The sequence below is a fragment of the Podarcis melisellensis genome (genome assembly GCF_964234715.1).
Source record: "Podarcis melisellensis genome assembly, chromosome: 8".
Classification (NCBI taxonomy): domain Eukaryota; kingdom Metazoa; phylum Chordata; class Lepidosauria; order Squamata; family Lacertidae; genus Podarcis; species Podarcis melisellensis.
The window spans coordinates 65,490,238-65,515,795 of NC_138540.1; the positions used below are offsets into that span (position 1 = coordinate 65,490,238).

Sequence of the window (25,558 nt, forward strand, 5' to 3'; positions counted from 1 at the left end):
GACTCTTGGCTCATGGGGAAGGAACATAGAAGGCTGCCTTATACCAAGCTGGACAATTGGCTAATCTAGCCCAGTGCTGTCCCAGTACACTGGCTGGCAATGGCTCTCCAGGCTTTCAGATGGGAGCCTTCCCCAACCCTGGAGATGCCAAGGTCTGAACCTGGGACCTCCTTCTCCAATGCAGGCCATGCAGCTTACATAGGAAGCTACCGGTACCTTATATCATTTAGCTCAGTATCATCCACACTGACTGACATCAACCCCCCCAGGGTTTCAGAAAGGGGACATTCCCAGCCATGTCTGGAGATGCAGGGCATTGATCTAGGGACTTTCTGTACCCAAAGCAGTTGTTCTACCACTGAGCTACAGCCTTTTCCCTTAGAGGCCAGTATGCCTGCAGACCTGCTGCTGTTCCGGGCACAACTTATCAGCTTCCTTTCCCTCCTTGCATTAGCTCTCTCACCCCCAAGGTATTGGGACAAGGGAGCGACTTGCAGGAATGTGGGAAGCATCCTTTTAGCATGGGAGGGCATCCGTCGCCTACAAGACATCTGGGATGAAAGCCAGCAGGGTTCTCCACCCCACTCACCCACATTCAGCTGTTGATGTATTGTGAGCTCTACCCAAAGGATTGCACTAACTTCAAACGAGCAGCGCAATCCTATAAATGTCTACTCAGAATGAAGTCCCACTGGCTTCAGTGGGGCTTATTCCCAGGAGAAACCAGAGGCCTTTCTCCTGGGCATAGTTGACCAATCGGTGTTAAAGAAGGATAGAACTTTCTTTATGTACGCCACAACAGCAGCAAGAATACTCATCACAAAATATTGGAAGACACAAGATCTACCCACTTTGGAAGAATGGCAGATGAAGGTGATGGACTATATGGAATTGCCGGAAATGACCGGCAGGATTCGAGACCAGGGAGAAGAGTCAGTGGAGGAAGATTGGAAGAAATTTAAAGATTATTTACAGAGATATTGTAAAATTAAGGAATTTTAGAATAATGTTGGATTGGAACAAAGTGGTTTCTAGCTGTGATGGGTTAAAAGAATATGAAAAAATGGGTTTATATAAGTAAAAATCTAAGATTGTAATAATTTAAGAATAAGATTTGGGTAGTAAAAAGAGGGGAAAAAATTGTTGAATTAATAATTTGATTTGGAATACAAAAAAGGGTGGTATGAGGAAGTCCGAGAAACAAGTAAATGAAAAATAAGGAGATGGAAAGATTGATTGTTTTTAACAATTTTTGTTGGATACTTTTTCTTTTTTCTGTTTTCTGTTTTTTCTTTTTTGTAATGTAAAATCCTTAATAAAAATTATTATATTAAAAAAGTGGGGCTTATTCCCAGGTAAGTATGCACAGAATACGGTTGTGGCCTAAAAACAGCACTCGTATGTATTGCCACTCCTGATGCACAAACTCAAAAACATGTAGACCATCAAGGACTGTCTACCCTCTACACTGCCCCACACAAACTGTTTCCCCCACATTGAACATTTGGAGGATAAGGCTATCGGGACCCACAATGGTTGCTGGGAATCACAAGTGTGTAGAATGCTGTAGCACTCAGGCCCGGCTGGCAGGCTTCCCACAGGCACCTGGTTGGGCACAGTGAGAAACAGGATGATTGACTAGATGGGCCACTGCCCTGATCCAGCAGGGCTATTCTTGCGTATTCACTGCCTTGCCTACCTTACAGGGTTGAGAGAATCACTGGGCCAATTCCCTGAGCACATTCTGCACTTAGACCAAGCAAAGAACAACAAAATAAATGGAATGAACACCCATGTTACATCAATGCTACTATTTTAGCATGGGGACATTATATTCAGTAGAGAGTTCTTTCATCTTTCCATTTACTATACCTCCATTAATTATCCACTGTCCATATCATGTTCTCCAAATCACTGCTTTCCCACCCCACCCCACCAGTCTGGATTTCATCATACCAGGGATACTTTGAAAAGGAGAGGGTATGAGAAATCCAGATTGAGGGAATGGGAAAGTGTGGGAAGGCCGTGATTTGGAGAAGAACGTCATATGGACAATGGATAATTATTGGGCAACCATCCAAGAATCATATATGTCAGTGGATGTGACCTGAGGCAGAAGTCAGCAGAACAAAGAGTACTAATTTGACCTTTCTCTATATGTAGGCTAGTTTCTGTGCGCACTTACACACCCCTCTCCATCCAGGCAAGCGAGAGGTGTTATCAGAGACCAAGGACACCTTCCGGCCAGGCAATCACACTCAAGGGAGGTGCAAAGCAGGTCTGGCGAGAGTGAGTGCAGCTAGGGAAGGGTGTGTGACATGGGGAGAGTCCCAAGAGCCAGGTTGACAGGCTTAGGGGGCTGTATTTGGCCCCTGGACCTGAGGCTCCCCACCCCTGCTACACATAAAAGCATCTCTGCATTTTCCTCTGGGTGACTTTTTTATTCTCACTAAGTGTTGTAGCCAACTAAATTTTAATCAGAATAGACCCAGTGAAATCAATGGACCCAAGTTAGACCTGTTCATGAACTGCAATGGGTCGGGTCTGAGTAGGACTCGTATTGGATATAGCCCTTTCCCTTTGATCATTTAGCACTGGGAAGCAGGGTGCCTCATAATGATGCAATCCATTGGGAAGTTCTCTTGCACAAGACCTCTTCAAACAAATCAGAGTTGGGGTACAAGATGCCTAGAGCTGCCATACATTCAGATTTTCCCAGGCATTACCAGGATCTAACAGGCAGAATTGACATCTGGGGGGATTTCCGAGAGGTGGCGCTTTGTCCTGGATCTTAGGCAAGTCAATCAATGACTTTCGTGGTGTCCTGGTTTTTACTCTTTGAAATATGGCAATCCTAAACATGCCCAAGTAGGAGAACCTTCTGAAGAATCATGCCCTATAGCTCAGACCTCCTGCTGCGGCATACTTAACGGTGCCTAATAAGATCCACCCCCTGAGGCTTTTGCCTCTGAATTTCTGACGTTCACCAGAATATACGTGCTAACATGTAAGCTTCTAGAAGCCGTGAGTGTCAAACGTTAGACCAGAACCACTCCCACAGCCTTGTTGGAGGAGGAGGAGGAGCCAGAGTAGCTGATGCAACATTTCCCCAATCCTCGTGGCGGATTCAAGCGGCGAATGCCCTTGCTCATCAAACACACTTAATTGCCCAGGGAAAATGAGCAGGGAACATTTCACAAGGCTATAGTTGCTGACTCAGTGCATTAATAGAGATGGTACTTAATTTGGCATTAATTGTGGGCCCACAGCTACCAGGCAGGAAGGGTCATGTGGGATATGGTGTCTTTACCCAAGCAAAATCATTGACCATGCACTTTGAACTGGTAGGAATCATACTGGGGCTGAAGGAAGGATCTCAAAGCAGCTGATGAACAATTTTGATCTTCACAGCACTCCACAACCCATTTACTCATTCATTTAAATATTGTCTCAAGGCACTGGATGGATCCATAGTAACCCTCCATCCTCACTTAGCCTCCCTTCAGCCCAATGAGGGCAGTGGGGGCTGGAGGTGGGGGAATCCACCAAAAGTGCTGGAGCTTTTTGCTAGCCCTGGACCTGTCCTGTTGACAGCCCATATGGCATACAGGAAGTAGAAGCAGATTTTCTCAATGCAGATCTCCATGCCAGGAAAAAGTCTCTTAGCTGCCAAACTGTATTACAGTATATGTTCATTTCATGTAATAATTCCCAGGAGCGTTAAAAAAAACTACAGTTCCCAGGATTTTAGGGAGGGAAATGTGCTTTAAATGTATTGTGTGTACCCAGCCTAAAAATGAAAAAAGGGTTGCCATAAAGGGAGGGCCAGCCTAAGCATTTAACAAAATGGACTGCCTTAGGCAATTGATGCTGGGGATGACGGCCAAAACAGCAGTCCCACCCTGCTGTTCTTTCTGAGGCACCCAGCCATTTCCCTATGTTGTCACATGGCCTTTCCTGGACCCCCTAAGCTGGTCTCCTGCCTGAGCGCCAGTAGCGGCTGCTATCCTGTCACCACTGTTGAAGTAAAATTGGATTACAGTGGTACCTCGGGTTACATACGCTTCAGGTTACATATGCTTCAGGTTACACACTCCGCTTACCCAGAAATAGTGCTTCAGGTTAAGAACTTTGCTTCAGGATAAGAACAGAAATCGGGCTCCGGCGGCACGGTGGCAGCAGGAGGCCCCATTAGCTAAAGTGGTGCTTCAGGTTAAGAACAGTTTCAGGTTAAGAATGGGCCTCCAGAACGAATTAAGTACTTAACCCGAGGTACCACTGTATTGTTCTAGGTGGCTTCTGCTTGGGGAATGGGGAACGGGGTGCCATCTTGTCCTTGCCTCGGGTAGCAACATGTCTTGGAGTCTGGGGTGGGGTTTGAGAGACACAATATTTGAGAAATAGTGGGCTGCTGTTTGAGAACCACATTTCTCCCTGAGCATGGGGAACTAGAAGCATGTTTTTTGGCATCCATCTGTCTTTAAAGACAATGGAGTGCACCTCCAGGGGCAAAGTCAAGCCACTGGAGAATCATAGTGCTGCTGTGGCTGCAGAGACTGGTAACTCGTAACTGCTGCCTCCCAAGTTGTTTTTCCTGCGTTAGCAGCACTGAAGTGACCTCTCCAAGGTGTAAGCCTGGGCAGTGTGTACGAAGGCTCTGGGCTGCCTAGATGATAACACCCCCTCTCAACCTCACTGATGTGGTGAAGAAGAAGAAGAGTTTGGATTTGATATCCCGCCTTTCACTCCCCTTCAGGAGTCTCAAAGCGGCTAACATTCTCCTTTCCCTTCCTCCCCCACAACAAACACTCTGTGAGGTGAGTGGGGCTAAGAGACTTCACAGAAGTGTGACTGGCCCAAGGTCACCCAGCAGCTGCATGTGGAGGAGCGGAGACGCGAACCCGGTTCCCCAGATTAGACGACTACCGCTCTTAACCACTACACCACACTGGTCCAAATGAAAGCAGAGAAATACATTTGGCACCAGCTTGGCTGCAGGAGTTGCTGCAAGGTGGTGTACAGGACGCCACCCAACCATCTTAGGAACACCAGATTTGTGTAGGGTTTACTCCTTAGCCTTTTATTCTCCCAAAGATGTTCCGCAAAACAGTGGGTATAGATTTTTCCTCAGAGTTCACTCCTAAAGCCCTTCTCATGGATGAGTATAGCTGCAAGACAGCAGACGTTTAGGATCAGAGTTTTCCTTCTCCTAGATGGGCTACCTTCCCAAGGTGACAAGCCCCACCTGCCCCTCATTTCCTTCTAAAGCACATGCAGAAACCACATTCTTGACCATTGGACACACTATTGGTCTTGTCCACTCAATCCATTTGAGCATGTTTTGGCATGCAGGCAAAGACCCTAACTAACCAAAGGTTTGAGGCCCATTGGCTACACTCACCTAGTTTAGTCAGTCAAAGCTGTTTCCCTGGGTGTGGCTGCTGTCACAAGCTGACAGCTTCTAGGAGCCACAAATGAGAGCCGAGTGCAGGGTGGAAGCAAAGATGGAAAAAACTATCCCAGAAGGAGCACGACATGTCCCCCACCAGAGGTATTAACACCCCAAACATCTCAGTCGATATACAAATGCAAAGTGTGTCAGTTCAGCTCCACCTCTGGAGTAGTTTGTGAAACTGCTGCAGGTTATTTGCTCTGGGGCCTGTTTTAATTGGGAGGAGGGCAGGGAGGAAAATATTTGCAAGAAGGAAAGAACATGTCTATAATGCTTTCAGCAAGAAACCAATAGATCCCCCAAAAGCTCCAACTTGAGTGTCTGGTTATCAGCTTACTCCTCCCTCCTGCTGCTGAACCTTTTACCAGCTGCATGCCATGAATAAATTGAGGAGGCAAAACTTCCTCACCCACCATAATCACTGGCATATCAGGGGAGGGGGCCCATGTACCCTGTGTCCTCTGTTTGAAGGGTTGTCTGGACCAAATCTTGTTGAAAGATAAGGAATGCCTAAGAAGGAAAGCTACCAACATGAGTCTGACCAAACTGCAGGAGGCAGTGGAAAACAGGAGTGCCTGGCGTGCTCTGGTCCATGGGGTCACAAAGAGTTGGACACGACTAAACAACAACAAAAGAAGGAAAGGGGGAGAGGAGGTGGAGCTTAGAAGTTGTCCATCAGTTCTGAACAGCACCTGGACAGGCACATCTGGCCACAGTCTTCCCCACTATGGGGAGATGCAGTGTTGGCCCAATACATTTTAGCACCTGAGGTGAACCACAAAATGGCGCCACGGAAGAAGGGCCGAGTGAAGATCTACATCAGGCACAAGCAGTTGCCTCACTTGGTCTCATAGATGGACTGGCTCTGGTCAGATGGATCCCATTTCTCTTTTATTTGTATTAAATATTTCTAAATCTGCACCTATACATGTAAATGAGTATGTGCATATTTTATGCAAACCCCCCTCCTACAAACACATTGTACATCTCTCAAAATTATTTAGGTTTTTCAAACTCCTTTGGCTTGCCAGCACTTATGCCTTGAATAGCTGCCTAATATGATTAGAAATTCAACAGGGGAAGCCTTCTCCATCGTGAAGCTGTGGTGAGCTAGAAAGCGGAACCTAACCTGGCAGAAATGTTGGGGCGAGGTGCCCCAGGGAATAATTGCTGAACAGCTGGAGGACAAATAGCAGGTAAACCTAAAACAGCTAAAATACTTTAATTGTATCATTTCTTACTAGGCAATTGGTTAGAATGCAACTTGCATACTTATATTGCCACACCTAAACGGAGTAGATGTGTTTCTTAAAATAAAGTTAAACATTCAAGAACAGAGCCTGAAATAACCCTGAGGTAGTTAGGCCCTCATAATCCTTGTCTCTACCCCAGGCTACACAGCACTGTGTGCCAGAGGACTTATTTCCAGCCATGCAACTGTTTTAAAGCACAAGCACCTCTGTCGGGAAAGGAGTTGGCAACCCTTTTGACACACCCTACTCTGATGGACTTGGAAGATACATCATGAAAGCAGTGAGCCAGGGAGCACTGGGTGGGTTAATGCAAAGAACTGCACCCTTGCTTGGCTGAAGCAAGAAGCAGCTTGGATCAAAGAACTTAGCACATTCCAAAACGCTTCCACACCCACCTCCTCCATTCCTCTGGGAATCGGGGAAGCTGCGCAGCTCCTGAACTGGCCCCTGTCCCATTTAATTTCTCCTGGGTGGAGCTCGGCAAGCTCAGCTGTGCTGGGGTTTCTCACTAGTTTCAACTTGAGTGATTAATTGCAGCCAAATCCAGTCATGCCACCTTAGGGCTATGAACTGTCTAAGCCAGCAGAACAGAGCCTGGGTGCCCCACGACATGGAGGGGAGGCCCAGGCAGCAGCTGCAGCGAAACTGGGTGGGTGACCAGGCCAGTGTTACTCTCTGCCTTTGAGATGCTCCTCTCTGCAGTATGCTTCCAGCAAATACCAGTTGCTGGAAACCGCAGAAGGGGAGAGTGCTGCTTCATTCATGTCCTGCTTTCGGGCTTCCCACTGCGGCAGCTGTTTGTGAGAACAGGATGCTGGACTAGATGGGCTAACTGGCCTGATCCAGCAGTGCTCTTCTGATGTCCTTGTGGGCTTTCTGTCCAGCTGTCTGTTTCTTCTCTGTCTGTTTGTACTTGGACTCTGATAATGCCTCCTGCTTGCATGTATGGAGGCTAGAGAGCAGTGTGCATAAAAAATAGCCTACTGTACAAAGGTAATATTTACATTTGTTGCTCTGTTCACTTTTGCCTCTGACCCTACCAACCCTGGCACATGTGGCCAGCCTCTGGCTGGAAAAGGTTCCTCGCCTCTGGAGTGAATGAATCTCAGCTTGAGGGTGCAAGAGTCTGGCTTGTAAAAATGAGAAATCTTATGCTCTTCCTGTGTTCTCATGTTTGCACAACAAGCAGAAATTAAGCAGCAGTGTTAGGGAAAACGTCAACTGCTGAATTTCTGCTTTGCACGGAGGGGTCTGCACAGCTGCTGGCCCACCAAGCTCATCACAGCTGTGTACTTGCACCTGCCAAGTGCAGATTTAGAAATATGCTGCTGTTTTTCAATCCTAGGCAGGGAGCAAAAAAAGCAGGAGGTTTATTAAGCACCCAGAAGGCTACTATTAGGATTGCCAGTTAACCAGAGGGGGTGGGGAAACTGGCTTGTCCTGTTTCTCTGCCTCTAAGAGAAGTTTGGGCCCAGAAATCACCAGGAGGAGCTTCCAGTGGCCAGCAGCAAAGCATTCAGTTGCTGCAAGCTATACTGCCATTCAAGAAACAGTAAAACAGGCTTGTTCAAAAGTTGGCAGTCCTAGCTGCCCAACGTAGCTGGTAGGCTTCATTTGGCCTCATGGGCCACAAATTGTGCAGGTTGTTAGTGATAGATAGATAGATAGATAATACAACTCTACCATGCCTACCCACCCCTAACTGGTCGAGTTTCTGGCATGAAAACAAAGGGATAGGTCAAGTTTTAATTCAAGGATGGGGAGCTAGTGGCCCTCTAGCCCATGTTGGCCAGAGTGGATGGGAGCTGGAGTCCAACCACATCTGGGGAGCCACAATCCCCCAGACCTGATTTCTGTATGTCATGCTGCTTGAATGCACAGGAGGACCAGTAAAAGGGGGTATTTAGTACTCCCAGCCAGATATGATGCTTCTGGTCTAATCATTTAGCTGGTGGTGATCCAGTAGCGGAAGAGAGAAGCGCAAGCAAGGAAGCATCACTCTGAGGTTTCTAATGGAAAGGGGATCGAAAATTGCTGGTGTTCACTTATTTGACCCATATCCAGAAAAGAAATCCAGTGAATATGATCAGTACTGGTTGATATGTAGTTGATTACACCCCTCCTCCCTTCGTGTTTGCTTTGCATTAAAATGAATGGGGTGGAATAACGTAATGACAATGCAATGCAATGGCAACATAATTTAGGTAATTTATGTAATTAATTACGTAAATTTGTCAATTACGTAATTTCACCATAGTGAGCAGTGAGGTAAATAATGTTATTTTTGGTGGAGGATGAACTACAGTGAAACAGAAACAGTGCTGCGTTCAATGAATACAGGGCAGAAAAACAGAAAAGAATGTGTTCTTGTATTCCTAACAGCGGGATCTTATCAGAAGTGTGCCTGCACAATGGGTGTGCCATTAAGGTCTCCCAACTCACCTTGCCTCCCCTTGGGTGTGTGCTCAGCTTTGAGCTTGGCTGCTGTGCCACACCCCAGCTGGTACTCTGCTCTGTCAGTCTTCACCTTTCTTTCAAAGTGTTTGTGGCTTCAAAGTGTGTGTACTCAGAGGCATCTATTGCCAATCTCCTGGTGCAAAGCTGCCTTGTTTGTGCCTTGCTGGAACGGATGATCCCAGCACATTCCATGATCATCATAGCCGGCTATGCCATCCATATTCCAGGTGCATTTGTCTGGAAGGAGCCCAGCCAGGTGGGTGTGGCTGCGAGCAGACTCAGCATTAAATTTTGAGCTGGGCAGTTGCTGTGCAGGCAGAATGGATGAATGAATGCTAAGCTTAATGGGGCTCTCCTGGGGTCCCCATGTCCCTGCAAGGCCATTATCCCTAGTTAGGGCTGCTGTTGGACCACTTATTTCTTTGTTTTATGGTGTTCATATGAGCCTGCTGGGTCAGGCCAGTGGCCCATCTAGTTCAGCATCCTGTTCTCACAGTGGCCAACCAAATGCTTCAATGGGAAGCCTGAAAGCAAGACTTGAGCACAACAGTACTTTTAGACTCATTCAGTTGACAGGGATCTCAAAGGTAATCTCATCCAGTGGTCTTCAACTGGTCAGGACTTGAGGTCCACCTGTGATCTCCAGCCTGCAACATGAGCCCCACTTTCACATCTTCACTTGTTTTATACGTAGGAGCACTGATAAGGCACATAATTAACCAGGCTTTGGGGTGATTACATTCTATGGCTTTGTGTTTGTGGGAGGCGAGTTATTGGTTTGTTTTTGTTTTACTACATATTTTGTGTTCTCATTTTGTATTTTTATGTTGTGAACCTCCCTGTTATCATTGGATGAAGGGTGGTAAGTTAAAGGTAAAGGGATCCTTGACCATTAGGTCCAGTCGTGACCGACTCTGGGGTTGCGGCGCTCATCTCGCTTTATTGGCCGAGGGAGCCGGCGTACAGCTTCCGGGTCATGTGGCCAGCATGACTAAAGTAGTAGTAGTAGTAAAGAAATAATGTAGGGGGTTTGCTTCAAAGAAAGCCTGTAATTGGGTTGGAGAATAGTGGAGCTGATGTGATGCAGGTATTCAAAGGGCCCTGGCATCCAATGAATCACCGCGACTCCCATTGTTCCTTCTGGGCGGGAGTGGCACAGATTAAATGGGTTTGAGCACTGGGTGGGGCAGGTGTGCTTGTGTCAGAGAGGGTTTCCATGCAGTGCCCCAAATACTTCTGCTACGAAATCTTTCAGAACACCCTCATGTTCCACGCTGGATTCCAGTGCGTGCCTATGAGTCAGCAATACCTGCCTGGGATTTCTAAAGGCTATGATGGCTAGACAATGAAACCCCAGTCAGCAAAATAGTGAAAGGGACGCTGAGTATGTTCCTGCCTCTACGCCCACTTTGTGGGGAAAATGGGGTCAAGAACTGTGTCACACTGCGAGGGGATAAGCATTGGAAGAGACGTTGGAATGAGGCCAGGCTGGTGTGGATCAGCACTGTGTTTGCATGGAGAATATTTTTATTACATTTATATTCTGCATTTCCTCCAAAGAGCTACATGGTTCTCCCCAACCCCATTTTATCCTCGCAATAACCCTGCAAGACAAATTAGGCTGAGAGATGGTTATGGGGGGCTTATCCTCACTTCCACTTGTCCTGTGGCTAGAAAGCAGGGGTCCAAGTGCTGATCCGCTTGTTCTGTGCTTTCTTGACACGGGTCCAAGAGGTTTTCCCTTTGCCTCACCACTCTAACCTAGACACGCGGAACCTTTTCAGCCTGAGGACCACATTCCCTTTTGATCAACCTTCCAGGGGCCACATGACAATGGTGGACAAGGCTAGAGACAAAGTGGCCAAGGAAATTAATGTGGCACTTTGAAAAGTAGGTCACACACACACCAAGCATGCCAAAAGCCAGGTGCTTCTATCTACTCTCATGCACCTCTGCTTCCAGTCAAGCAAGAGGCATGATCATGCTTCAAGGACATATTTCAGCCAGGCAAAAGCACCCAGGAAGGGGCCAGGGCCAGGGCCAGTGAGGGGTGTGGATGGGGAGGGTGGGTGGCCTATGGAAGGACATGGCTTGGGAAGGGTCCCAAGAGCTAGTTTGAGAAGCCTGGAGTGCAACATTTGCCCTCGTGCCTGAAGTTCCCCACCCCTGTTTTACACTCACACACCCTTCTCTATTCTCCATGCGGACAAGCAAGAGGCATTATCAGAGTTCAAGGACACATTCCAGCCAGGCTAAAACAATAATGGAGGATTCAAAGCAGGGCCGGTATGGGCCATGGCCTAGGGAGGAGTAGGCATGGCCAGGGAGGACTAGAGAGAATCTTGAGGGCCAGACAGAAAGGTCTGGAGGCCTGAGGTTCTCCACCTGTGTGCTAATTACTACACCATACTGGCTTTCTCAAAATAAGGGCCCGGAATATCTAACCTTTCCAGTTCGAAAGGATCTTGGCTAGCAGAACTGAGAAAGGCTTCTGCCTCAGATCATGAAAAGCCAGTAAAACAAGAAGTCAGTACTGGCTACATAAACCAGTGGCTCAGTATAATGTGGTTATATGAATACTGAGCAGTGGTGCGCTTAGGTAATTTTAGGACACATCCATGCTAGATAGTTAAAGCACTATAATGCTACTCTTAAGAGTCATGGCTTTCCCCAAAGAATCCTGGACCTGTGGTTTGTTAGGAGTGCTGAGACTGGTTAAGAGATCCTTATTCTGCTCACAGAAGATACCTTTCTCAAAGTGCCCTGCGAAGAGGGATTGACTGTTAAACCACTCTGGGAACTGTAGTGCTGTGAGGCGGATAGGGGTTTTCTAACAAGTCTCAGCACCCTAAACAAACTACAGTTTGCATTAATTCTTAGGTGGAAGCTCATGGCAGTTTAAAGTATAATGGTACCTCTGGTTACAGACACCTCAGGTTACAGAACAAAAAAAATTCCTTCCAGTAGCACCTTGAAGACCAACTAAGTTAGTTCTTGGTATGAGCTTGCACACGAAAGCTCATACCAAGAACTAACTTAGTTGGTCTTTAAGGTGCTACTGGAAGGAATTTTTTTTGTTTTGACTATGGCAGACCAACACGGCTACCTATCTGTAACTCAGGTTACAGACTCTGCTAACCTGGAAGTAGTACCTTGGGTTAAGAACTTTACCTCAGGATGAGAACAGAAATCGCTTGGTGGCGGCAGCGGGAGGCCCCATTAGCTAAAGTGGTGCTTCAGGTTAAGAACGGTTTCAGGTTAAGAACAAAACTCCGGAACGAATTAAGTTCTTAACTGGAGGTACCACTGTAGTGTGGTAGTGCTTTATATGCGTGGTGGTGCAGTTATGGCCTTTGGATTAATGTGGTGTGTGTGCTGCTGCTGCATGCATGCACATGTAGGTGAGAGAGAGATCACTCTTTAGATGGTAATGTGTGTAATTTCTGTTCAAAACGTAAGCCAGCCAGCCCTGTGTATTTGGGAGCCCTCCAGCTCAGGCTTTGAACTGGGGCCCTGGACTTTTTCTTCAAATTCCTGCTCTGTGTTGGCTCCTGCCTGTCTACCGGAGCCATCTGTGAACTGGACCCAGGAACTCTCTGTTCCGTTCTCTCTTGTTCATGAAGCCTTTAAGTGTGACTCTTGTGGGGTCTGAGCAACTTCAAAGGGCTGTTCTGGACATAAATGAGGAATGAAAAAGCACAGTTTGTACACCAGAAAGTACGATTCAGGCAATAAACTCAAAAGATGCAAATTACCTCAGGGATGACAAATTTCGAAAAACAGTTGTGTTTTGGTACTCATTGTTTCTGTAAGTGTGAATTAAGTAGTTCCACCCTAAAGTGCAAAGTGAATATAATGTCTCACCCAAGCCTAGTTACGTTTGAGCAGCTTGGCCTGTTTCTTGACTCGGGGTGGGAGGCCTTTTTATGGCAAAATTTTGGACCACCTGTGCCCCATTTTGTTCAGCCAAGCAGCATCTTGGTCCTCTTTGCTAGAGCATCACAGGAGGTGCTTGCGATTGGATGATTCGTTCCTTCATTTACTGGCGGTCCTACAGACAGCCACACCCATATTGGAGGGATGACCTAAATGCCTTGCTCCAGATTGCTGAGCTGTCTTTTCAGTGATGTAACCGGAGATTCTTTTGGCATTTCGTTACAACTTTCTTTCATGGGAGCACCTGTCTCTTAAGTCTTTTGTATGATGTAATGTCGTGGGAGGCAGCTCTGCGTAAACCTGGACCTGTTTGCCCTGTTTGCAACACCCAGGGCACAGCTCAGCCTAGTCCCCTCCCTGGAGTTGTCACTGGAACACTGGAGTCACACTTTAACCCTTGCAATGCTCTAATCCCCTCCCAGTTTAGAAGTCACTATCACAAGTGCTTTTTCACCATCTCCACCTGGCAAGAAAAGTACGATCCTCCCCATAGGCATCTCAGTTATCCAGAGTGACCTATGTACGATCTAGGCCAGACAGCTATGAAACCAGCTCAGCCAAGGCTGTCTTTGTAGAGAACGTGAAGCTCTGAGTTTGTTAAAATGTGTTGGCATCTTTCCTGACAGCCAGTGAGTCATGGGGAATTAGGGCTGTAGCATTTTCTTGATTAATTAATTGATTAAACACACTTTCATCAGATTAAAAATGTGCCACTTGCCTAGCAATTACTACTCAATGGAAAACAGCTCAAAATCTCACACTGGACACTTGTTACCGCTCACTCTGGAATATAGATATAATAGAGAAAATCATGCGTAATTTGAGATTTCGACAAGGACTAGAACCTCCAGACACATTTTATATGATTTGGCATTCTATCGTTTTTCAAGACAACCCTTGTTGCAATTGTGGGAAATCTGAAACTATGCTTGATGTTCTGATAAAGTTGATAGTCTTAACTTTGTTATTTAACTTATGTGCAACTACTCATTCTATGTGTCTGCTTTATAGTTTTGTACATCTTAATTTTCGTCTGTTATAATTGTTACCTTTGTTTTATATTCATTATAAAATGAAACAACAATAAAACACTTTACAAAAAAAAAGTCTCTGATTGGGCAGCAAATCCCTTTAAAGAATAAGAATAAGAAGTTAGATTTTAAAAAGTAATTACAAAACTCCCAATGGCAAACAGCATCTTCAAAGAACCATTCTGTGTTGTCTTTCACACAGGATGGAAAGCCTGCTTATATCCCCCCCTTGAGCCATTTTGGGACCATTTGGTTCCCCCTCAAAGAATGGGTCTGCTACTAGCACAGAGAAAGAAAATGAAATAAGGTCACCCCATAACTCTTTTACCCTGGTCATTAAATGCAGAACTTTTTTACACAAGTATGGGTAAGCTTTGGCCTGCCACATAATAGTTGTTGGACTCCAGCTCCCATTAACCCTAGCCAGCATGGCCAATAGTCGGGGTGATGGGGGTTGTAGTCCAGAGACCTTTACAGTAGTTTCATAACATGTATTTAATTATTATTTATAAAAGCATCCCTATACTGCCCTCTCATAAAATATCAGGGGGGTATACAGCAATATAAAAACATTATAAAATATTAAAACCCTGTACAGAAAAATAATTAAAATGACTGTCTACTTGAGAGAGTAGCAGAGGACAAGTGACACTTGATTAACTTTCATTATACAGGTGCTCCACAGTAGCAGAAGAAGAACACCCTTCAGATATGGAAAATTTTATGAAAATGGTGTACCAATGGTACTTAACTCCGGTAAAATTGGCTAAAATTTACAAATTAAAATCGAATACCTGTTGGAGATGTAAAAAAGAAATAGGAACAATGTTTCACATGTGGTGGGAATGCCGCCCTATTAAACAATTCTGGAATGAAATCTATGAAGAACTCAAAAAGATGTTTAAAATATCTTTCAGTAAAAAACCGGAGGCATTCCTTTTAGGTTTAATTACAAATGATATCCCCGAAAATCAAAGGAAAGTATTCCTTTATGCAACAACAGCTGCCAGGATGCTTATAGCTAAAAACTGGAAAGGCAGAAAAATTCCATCAGTGAAAGATTGGCAAATTAAATTTTGTGAATACATAAATCTGGCAAGACTCACAGCTTACATAAGGGGACAATCGGACCAGAAATAATTAAAAGAATGGGGTTGTGCTAAAGAGTATATGAAAAAACATTGTTCTGGAGTTAGTATATTGGTATGTAATGAATGATGCTTTACAGGGTTAAAGAAAAAGAAAAATGGTGTAAAAAGAAAAAAAGTACCAAGGTGGAAGTAATCTAATTAGGCACAACAATACAGTAAGAGTAATTTTTTTGAGGTCTTAGAACAAAGGAAGGAAGTCAATTTGTGTTTATGTACATAATGATATGGTTTTGTTCTGTAGATGTGTGCTTTTTTGTTTTTGTTTAGTTTTGTTTTGTTTCCTTTGCTTTTTGTTTCCTTTTCCTTTTCTGTTTTTTCTTCTTCTATATGTTCCGGGGATTTTTGTCTGTATAATATTATTTTGGATTCAATGTTTGTAATTTTTGTTATGATTCTGCATTGAAAATAAAAAATTCAAAAAAACAACAACAACAACAAACCAGATATGGAAGCTGCATGCCACTTTTATTCTGAGGAGAAAGCAGCCACGCAAGTTCCCAATCTGGATCATACTCCCAATCGGAACTAGGCCTCAAGCCTGTTTCCCACTGAAGAGCCATCCATCTATGCTGGCATTTGATTGATTGATTGATTGATTGATTGATTGAGTATATGGTGCTTTTCCACAGTGAACTGTGCCTAAAGCAGCTCACAGCAAACATTCAAAAACGTCAAAAGGTTGAAAATACAAATACGCAAAATACATGTTAGTAAATTCAAATGACAAACAATTGAGCAAACGCAGAATAAATATTACAAAACGACAACAACACCCAATCAATGTTTAAGTACATAAATACAAAGTAAAGTGAGAGTTAAGCAACAATAACTTGCAATCTACAGCAGCTTTGGGGACAAGTACCAGCCGTTCACTGGAAAATGGTCCAGGGCTCTGATTCAATTTGACTTCACACACACACACACACACACACACACACACACACACACACACACACACACTATGTTTTTCCTTCAAAACAGAAGTGCCACAGCTTAAATATGTGTTGTTTAAAGTCCGAATTAACATGCAGTTTGGCCCTACATTGATCTTAAACATAGTGATGGATGAGAGATGAGGTACACATGCATGTAACATATCTGTATACTGTGTAATATATGGGTGCGTAAAAAGATTTAAAAATGTAGAAGGATTGGGTGTAAGAAAATGATTGGAAGCCAAAGTTTATAACTCTAATTATTTCTATTGGAATGTTTCTGCCTCATCATCACCACTCAGATCCATCAACTGTCTGCTGCTAAATCCCATGCTGTGGAGGCCACACAGCAATTTTTATGTTAATTATATTAAATTAGAAGTAGTCTTATTTAATTAACCTATGTATATCGCCTTTGAAAATACACCCACAAAAGTTACTAGGTCTGCATAACATTTTATTTGCTGGTTAAGAGACTAGTAGCCCACATTTCCATTCTAGCCATGGAAGAGGAGAAGTCATATATTTGAAGCACATCAAACATACGTTTAAAGCACATGGCTTCCCAAAAAGATTCCTAGGAACTGTAGTTTCTGCCACAAATAGCTACAATTCCCAGTATGTACCCTTAACAAACTGGTTCCCAGGGCTTTGGAGGGAAAGTCATGTGCTTTAAATGTGCACTGGATGTGGTTTAAACAAAAGAGACAATTAAAACCAAGGGATCCATAGCCCTAGGATTACATCCTGCATTACCTAACTCCACTTGGATGGCCCCACCCCACCGAGTGTACGACCCCCTGGAGCCATCCGACGCCCAGGGCCACAGACCTCCTTCACTGTGGATCATTTGCCCTCTCTTCCACAGCCAGCACACAGAATTACAGGCTATGACCTCTTAGCAAGCTGGGTTTTTTAAAAGGTCTTCTACAAGGTGACTGGTGGAGGAGGGACAGTGTTCTATCCACTATCTCCACCAGGCTGTTGAACCCTACACTGATCATGCATTTGTATGTTATTTTTATTGATACAGTCAAACCTTGGTTGTTGAATGTAGTCTGTTCCGGAAGACCGTTCAACTTCTGAAATGTTTGACAACCAAGGCGCAGCTTCCGATTGGTTGCAAGAGCTTCTTGCACTCAAGAGGAAGCCGCGTCAGATGTTCAGGTTCCGAAAAACGTTTAAAAACCAGAGCACGCACTTCTGGTTTTTCAGTGTTCGGGAGCTGAAACATTCGAAAATTGAGCTGTTCAAGACCCGAGGTTTGACTGTATATGCACACTTTCCAATAGTACCATATGCATTTTCGTACACGTTCCTTGGCTAGAGAACTGTACTTCAAAAATTGGAGAAAGTGAATTTTTAAGGATGGCTGTGTTTTAGTTTGTGTGCTGTTTCAGAAAGTGCCAATTAGGTAAGTTTACTTTTAAATCTGAACTGAATCAAATTTATCCTCCATTCCTACAGAGGAGGGACAGGACAATCTCACTTTGAGCAATCACAGAGAGTAGCAACAACCCACTCACTCCCCTGAATATAATTCCTGGTCACCTACCCTGAACCAGACGCTGCTCAGCTCCTGTCAACTTTTCCCCAGCAATCTGTTTAAAAGCTGCTCTGCCACATTTTTTTAAGAACCAACAATTTTGTTCCATTCTGGTTCAAGTGGACCCGGTCTCTTTTGTACAGGACCAGCTTGTCCCCCTCACAGAGCTACAATTCCCAGCATCCTTAAACTCTAGTTCTCAATATTCTTTGGGGCAGGGGGTATATGCTTTAAATGTGTAGGGTGCACACAGCCTGAATATTTAAATCAAAATGAGGCCTGCTGCATTCAGGGGCCTTCCTGATTCTTCTGCTGAGTTGGACCTCTGCCCCCAAATCCTGCCTCTATGGCACCAATGACACAAAGGTACAATGCAGCACATTGCCTTTCCTTTCACATAATGCAGCGATAGCCTTTGAAGCTGTTGTTAAAATGATTACACACCTCAAATATATCTTTAACTATAAACAAGGGAGGTGGCTGGGCTGATTGCTATATTAGAATTGGGGTGTGCGTGCATACAAGCATGGCTCTACTTTATGTGAAATTAAATTTCTGTGAAATTAAATGTTGGGAAGGGCCATAGCTCAGCGATAGAGCATCTGCTTTGCATGCAGAAATTCCCATGCTCAAATCCCAGCATCTGCAAGTAGGACTGGGAGAGGAGCCCGTCTGAAATCCTAGACTGACTCAGAGTAAGGCAGCTGCCTCATCTTTGGGACGGTATGTTGATTCTCAAAAAGCTATGATGCTGAGAGCCTTCAATGAGTTAACAGGGAACAGCTGGAGCAGAGTTGCCCAATTGCAAGATAGACTGTAGCAAGCCAAGGAAACGCTAGAATTGCCATGGGCACCCAGAACCTCAAAGCCGGTCTAACGGCTTCTCTCGAGAGGCCCACAGGGCCATTGGGCTTGCTGAAAAAGCCGTTACTAAGCAGTTTGTGTAGGGTGGAGGAGCAGGGCATCTCATCACATAGGCTACCAAACAGCTGCCGCTTTGCAAACAAAGCTGTTTGCTCCAAGAGTGCCGCTTGGGTGGTAGATATGGCAGAGGAGGAACAGAAGAGTGAACTCTGGGGAACTGAAGCCAAGAGCAGGCGGAAATCAACTGCAAAGCTCCACCTTGTTCCCATCTGGGGCAGATTCAAATATCCCATTCTAGCCCCAGTCTCCAAGCATTTTCAATTTACTTATTTGTCCACATTGCAATAGTTTAGAGGTGATACATACCAAGACTGGCTGACCAGTGCTGGGCCACCACTGATTTGGGAGGCCCATTAAGGTTATAACAGCTTCCCTTGCAAGTTTCATCACAGTGCAGAACTTTGATCCCAGTTATTTGGTCTTGATTTAGCGACTCTTTTCTTTTTACATTGTGATGGCTTTAAAACATCCTGTCAAGCCTTTTTTGTTTCAAACACTTCTCCAGGAGCCTTTAATTACACTATAATAACCCATGGATAAGTACTAGTATTTCACAATTAGTTGAACCGCACTAAAGTGCATTGAAGCACATTAGCTACGTATAACTTTAATACATTGGCAAACAAGTGGCAGCATTCAAAGTATGATAAGGAACAGCAATATAATGACAACACAGCTAAAAGTGCAGGGAGGTGGAAATAGGAGTCTATTACAGCTCATTAATTCATTAATTCATTTCAGTAATATATTTGTCACTTTTCAGGACCAAGCCCACAAAGCAATCTACAAAGGCAGATAAAACAATATAACCTTAGGCAGAGTATGAAGCACTGTGTGGATACAGATATACAGATAGCCGATACTGAATTAGATTTCCAGATTCTCCTAAAGACAAGCAACAGCAAAAAGAACTGATGGGCCCAAATGAATGTTAACTCAAAGAGAGTTCCAAAATTGTGGGGACACCACCAAGAAAGGCCTTTTCTCATGTGCTTCCCAGCCTGCTACTAAATTAATATGCTACTAGGATGTTGAACCTTGGAAGCCAATTTCAGGGCTGGGAAGGGCCATAGTGCAGTCCCTGGAATCTCCAGGGCTGGGAGAGAATCCTGCCTGAAACCCTGGACAGCCGCTGCCAGTCAGTATAGAATAATACTGAGCTGGATGGATCAGGGGTCTGACTCAGTATAAGGCAGCTTCCTGCATTTCATGTCTCCCACTCTTTGAGCTCTTTCAGTCTTTATAAGGGGTGGGCCTTGACTTTGCCAGCTACTCTTACTTTACTGCCCACATCAGCTGCTGCTGAGCCCAGTGCACAGGGATGGTGTGTCCCGCTGCCTTGTCCAGTTGCTGCCACTTGTGCTGCCCATCTCTGCCAACTCTAGAGAAGCGGCGCTGGCATTGGCACCAATTCTGAGCAAGATCTCATCGATTTTGGGCAAGATTTTACACATACCGCAATATATGTTGCACAATATTGGTGTGGTCTTGGCCAAAATTGGCATTGGCACTGCAGCGGAGGTGATGGGGCAGGCAGGGTGCTTATACTGTCTGAGGCAGGAGCCTCACCCCACCTAATGATTGTGCTGGCCCTGTCAGCACATACCCTGCATAGCTCACTAAAACATGGAGGAGGCTCAAAGGCTGAGAGCTGCTGAGACCCAGCCCTGCCCCATCACACCTGTGAACCTGCCGCTGAGGCTGGCAGAGGGAAGAGCCCTGGCCTTCTTGCAGAGATAAAAGGCACTTGGGGAGGAAATCTAAAGCACCATCTGAAGCAAGGGCTGTGTCTATAGAACAATGTGCAAATCCCATAAATGGGAAATTTGCAGAGGAGGCGGCGGCAGCAAATGATGCCAACACCTTTGGGAGCCTTGGCTGGGAAGAGCTGGAGGGCTGGTCTCTGATGCTCACCCACACCCCATAAAGCTCCCAAGCCAAGAGGTTTCCACGTGCTGTCACACCTGGGCATGGACATGCAACGTAAGGTGGCATACCACCTGAAGCCTCAATCATGCACAGCATTTCCGTGGTGATGATGCAGGCTGCCTCTCAGAAAGAGTTGCCACTGGTGTGGAAAGGAAACACCGTGTGTGATCCTGGGGAGGCCCAACTAAAGCGGCACAAGATGGCTGCAGTCAGTTTAGAACAGGAACACAATATGGAGTTGCCTCCTACCAAGTCAGACTACTTACTAGTCTGTCCAACTCAGTATTGTTTACAGCAGGGATGGGGAACCTGGCTCCAGATGTTTCTTTGGACTAAACTCCCATCACCCCTGACAACTGGCCATGCTTGCTGGACCTAAAGGGGGTTGGAGCTTAACATCATTTGGTCAGACATAGGTTTCCCATTCTGAGTCTCTGGACTGGCTATGGCCATTTTAAATTTATTTTTAAAATTTCTATTTTTTTATTTTATTTATTACATTTATATACCACCCTTCGTCATAAGACCTCAGGGTGGTTTACAGACTATGGCTTGCTATGTCTCCTGACAGGGCCTCCTTCAGCATCTCTCACCTACTCTCAATGTCCTTTCTTTGTGCCAGTTGCTTTCTTACCACACTTCCCTCTCAGGCCCAATTTCTTATGCAACTTTTGCTACAGTAAAGTAGCTGTGAGTTAACAGAAAAGAGTAATTCCCTCCTGCCATTCTGGGACCGTATTAGTGAGCTGAGGTATCTTAAGCTTAAGGACAAAAGGGAAGCCAAGTGATTTCCAGAAGCTTCTCCTGAGCTTTCCAGAAGCTTCTCTCCTTGGGTTTACCTCAGCAACTATGTCCTTAATCCACTTTCACCTCATTGGTGTCAAGGACAAGAATTCACTGACTGGGCAAATACTTATAGAGAGTTCTAAAAATTGCTTACAGCATTAACAATGATTTTTTTACAGGCTTTAAAAAATATCCACAGTAATACCCAAGATCTACATTGAGACCAGAGGGCTCTTATCAGCAACACACACTCAGAGATTGTAAAAACTGCAGCCTCTGCCATGTTAGAATAGATCTAGCAAGGCAAATGTATCTGTTCTTACATGCTTAGCATTTGATTTTCCGCTTTGAGGTATGATAAAACAAGTGACTATAATGATTTCAGCAGGCTGTGTATGTCTCATGCTGTAATTCAAACACATCAACAACCAGATTTTTATTTTTTAAAGTAAGACTCAAGACAGTTCTGCAGGCTTGCTTCTCTCCCCCCTTTTTTTTGTTAGGGATCCCCATTCATAATGACACAGACCATGAGAACACGCCTAAGGCCATCTTTGTCCGCAAAGTTTTGTGCTGGAGACTAGTTTCAGTCCCAGGCACACCCAGCAGTCCTCCTACCTGTTCCTTGCAACAGCAACCCCTTGTGGCACCAGTAAAGCTGTACTCGGTTGAGTGGAAGAGATGCTTCTCCGGCAGCAGCACTCTTGCAAGATCCTTGCTGGAGGAAGCCAAAGTCCAACATCCTGTTCTCACAGTAGCCAACCAGATGCCCATGGGAAGCCAGCAAGCAGGACCAGAGTCCTGTGATTCCCAGCAACTGGTATTCAGAGGCATACTGCCTCCAACAGAGAAGGTAGAACATAGCCATTGTTCACTTGCAGGATCACCTTAACTCACATATGCCCATTCAGTCACTTTGATATGAAGAACAGACATCGTAACAGGTGCCACACATTACCCATTAGTGCTGCAGGACTGAGATAAGCTGCACCTGCTAGAATTCTCTCTACACCAGTTCCAAAGGAAGGCTCCAGCATACAACCACCACATTACAGCTTATCAAGAATTTCACTTCTTTCACCTGCAGTTCGAATCCTGAAAACAGCTTCCTGGCCCAGTGTGATTTGAATTGTGATAACGGCTTCCTTTCCCACTATAGGTGTTAAGTGATTTGGCAAAGTTTGATAATCAATTATTGCTGTGGTCATGGTGCTTTTTTTGCTTTCTTTAAAGCTTTACCTAGTAAAATTTACTATAACTGTCATAGATTTTATTTTGCCTTATTATATTTCCTTTCCATCTGAACTCACTCTTCCCATCCCTCACCCCATGAAGTGGGACTCTAGTCCATGAAAGCTTCTTCTGTACAATTTAGGCAACAAATATCTAAAAGACTGCCTGCTTCCCTGCAGACCCCATTTTGAATATTAATACCAGCAGAGCCCTCTTGGTAATTCTACCACACACAGATGTTTGGTGGCAGGAGTGGTGGCTCAAGAGAGAGCATTCTGTGGCAGATCCTAGGTTAAAGAATTCCCTCCCAAAATAGTCGTGTCTGGCTCCTTCATTATATAGTTTCCATTGAATGCTAAATATATACCCTCTTTACCCTGGCCTTTGACACTTGAGAAATGTTTGCAGGACCCACTCTATTTCTGTGACTGCAACTTGTTATTAATTGCTGTTAATATTAAATTTTACATGGCTGCAACTAGCCCTGAGACCTTATGGTAAAGGGCGAGTAAGAAATTGAACAAAATAGGAGTAGTAGTAGCAATAATGATATATTTAAAGGTGTCTTAAGTGTACAGTGGTACCTCAGGTTAAGTAATTAATTTGTTCTGGAGGTCCATTCTTAACTTGAAACTGTTCTTAACCTGAAGTACCACTTTAGCTAATAGGGCCTCCCCCTGCTGCTGCGCCGCCGGAGCACAATTTCTGTTTTCATCCTGAAGCAAAGTTCTTAACCCGAGGTACTATTTTTGGGTTAGCGGAGTCTGTAACCTGAAGCGTATGTAACCCGAGGTACCACTGTATATTGTTTCTCTTCCATGCAGTTATTGTGGGTGGGGAAGGAAAGCAATCCTCATACGAAAAGGAGAATACCAGACGTGGATATAGACACACAAGTATGGAACAGAGTGTATTGGTTGAGCAGTCCCTCCACCAGAAGAAATCTCCTAGAAGGCGAAGGCCGAAACCTGACATTTACCGGGTGTGTGTGTGTGTGTGTCACAGCAAGTGGAGTCAGGAGGCTTTGAGGGTGCTCCTGTCCCTAGTGCCCGGCATCACTGCTTGTCATCTCCACACTTTGAAATGCCAAACAGAGGCAGAGCATTGGCGGCCGCAGAAGAGAAGACAGTCAAGCTCCTATGCAATTGTACAAAGTTAACAGAATTCCATGCTTCTCAGTGAAACAACAACAGAGCGGTCACACTGACAATATTTGGTGCAAACTTCCTTCAGGAAGCAGACTTCTATTACTTTTGCCATTTCACCGGTCATCTTCTGTGCCTCGCAGCTGCCCATACCGCAGCTCACTGCTAACTGGTTTTTTTGGTGGGGAAGCCCCTCTTTGACTCAAGCACAGAGGCTCCCAAGTACACCAGAAAGAAAGTTATTGTGCGGGAGGAACCTAAAGGCACAAGCTGAATCTTGGTAGTCCATATCTCGCAGGGTACTTCTTCAGCTTCAGGTTAATACACATGGGAAACCAACTTGGATGGGAGGAGCTGTCCACCTGTAGTGGACAGTTGCAGCAGGCATGCTACACATCCATGGTTTCCTGTTCCACAGTTTTCTCCTGCGGCTGCACATACTTCTCCTGGACTGCTAACGTGCTGGTTATATGTGAGTCAAGGGGAAATAAACAGCAAGTGGTGGCTGATGCTTAGAGTGTGTGTGAGAGAGAAAGGAGCACAGATCTCTGTTTGACTGCTAGCTGACAGTGCAATTAATGTGAGGACATTCCATCCAAAAGGTACAGTATCGGAAGCAGCAAACAATACAAAAAGGAATTTGAGCTCCACGGAACAAGAGTGGGAGAAGCAATTTATCTCGATCAGAGGTGGCTATCCGGCAGCCCTCAGGCTACGTCCAGCCCACAAAACAATTTTATTCAGACCCCAGAGGTGCTCAGATTTTAATCAAAGAGTGGTAAAAAGTTTGCCCACAGCTCATAAGAAATTGTTTTCAAAAGATACGAGAAAGAGAGTCAGTATTACATCATCTTTGGGCTTTTGCTCTGCTTACTGCCCTAAGGGTTAGAAACTTACTCGTAAAGCCTAATATCTGACCGGACATGCAGAATATGGAGTAATAAACCACAGCTTATGGATTGCATCCATGCTGGCAATCTCACATGCAGGATGCAGGTGGTGTATCTTGGTGCTCCTGGATATCAGCCTGGTATCACCTACATTGGTTCTACATGTATTAATTCACAAAGCCCTAAAAAAATGGGTCCAAAAGGCTCTTAAAGACTGCCTGATTCCTTACTCTCTACTTCAATCATGAAGATCCTTCAATGGTGGTTCCTCATGCCTCTGAGTTTTGGTTGGCCTCTACTTAGGGACTGGGACTTTAGTGTGGCAGGACCTGCCTGTGGAACTCCCTGCCAGTAGAGGATCATCAGGAATCATCCATACCTTTTTTCAGATGCTTTCTGAATACAGGTCCTGCTTTGCTTAGACAGGCCTTTGCAATATGATTTTTCTTTTTCACCAACCAGTATTTACTGATGTTATAGTGAAGTTTCAAATGATGTTGCTTTCACTGATTTTATTATAATCTTGCATACTGTATACTGCCTTGATTAAATTGTATGAAAGTGTCGATTATAAATACTTCAATAAAATAAAAATAAATAAATGCTATTGATATTGTCACAAATATAGCTTATTTCCACAATCACAACACACCTTTGAAACTGGGGTGGAATTGCAGAAACAGGCTTATTCATGCACACTGCACAGGTTTGATTCATAGGTTTATACTGTACAGTGCTTCAACAGCTTTATACTATGAGGCGGACTATAAACTTGTTTAAATGAATAAAGGAAATAAGTAAAACTTCCATCTGATCAGCTACCAGTGCCAATGGTAGTGTAAACTGACCCTCAAAACTGCAATATAGTTATGGGCATGAAGCTTTCCTTT

The 25,558-nt window shown here is 44.7% G+C and overlaps 1 protein-coding gene across 3 annotated transcripts in view; it reads right to left on the reverse strand.

The window, feature by feature from the left end:
* GPN2 (GPN-loop GTPase 2) overlaps positions 1-25,558 on the reverse strand; it is a 56,554-nt gene that overhangs the window by 22,058 nt on the left and 8,938 nt on the right. For 2 of the 3 annotated variants that reach the window (XM_081920846.1, XM_081920845.1), the window contains exon 6: positions 20,881-24,240. In XM_081920846.1, the coding sequence (XP_081776972.1) occupies positions 24,168-24,240 (73 nt within the window). In that variant the 3' untranslated portion in view covers positions 20,881-24,167. The remainder of the gene's footprint in view (positions 1-20,880; positions 24,241-25,558) is intronic. The other variant, XM_081920847.1, reaches the window with a different exon arrangement.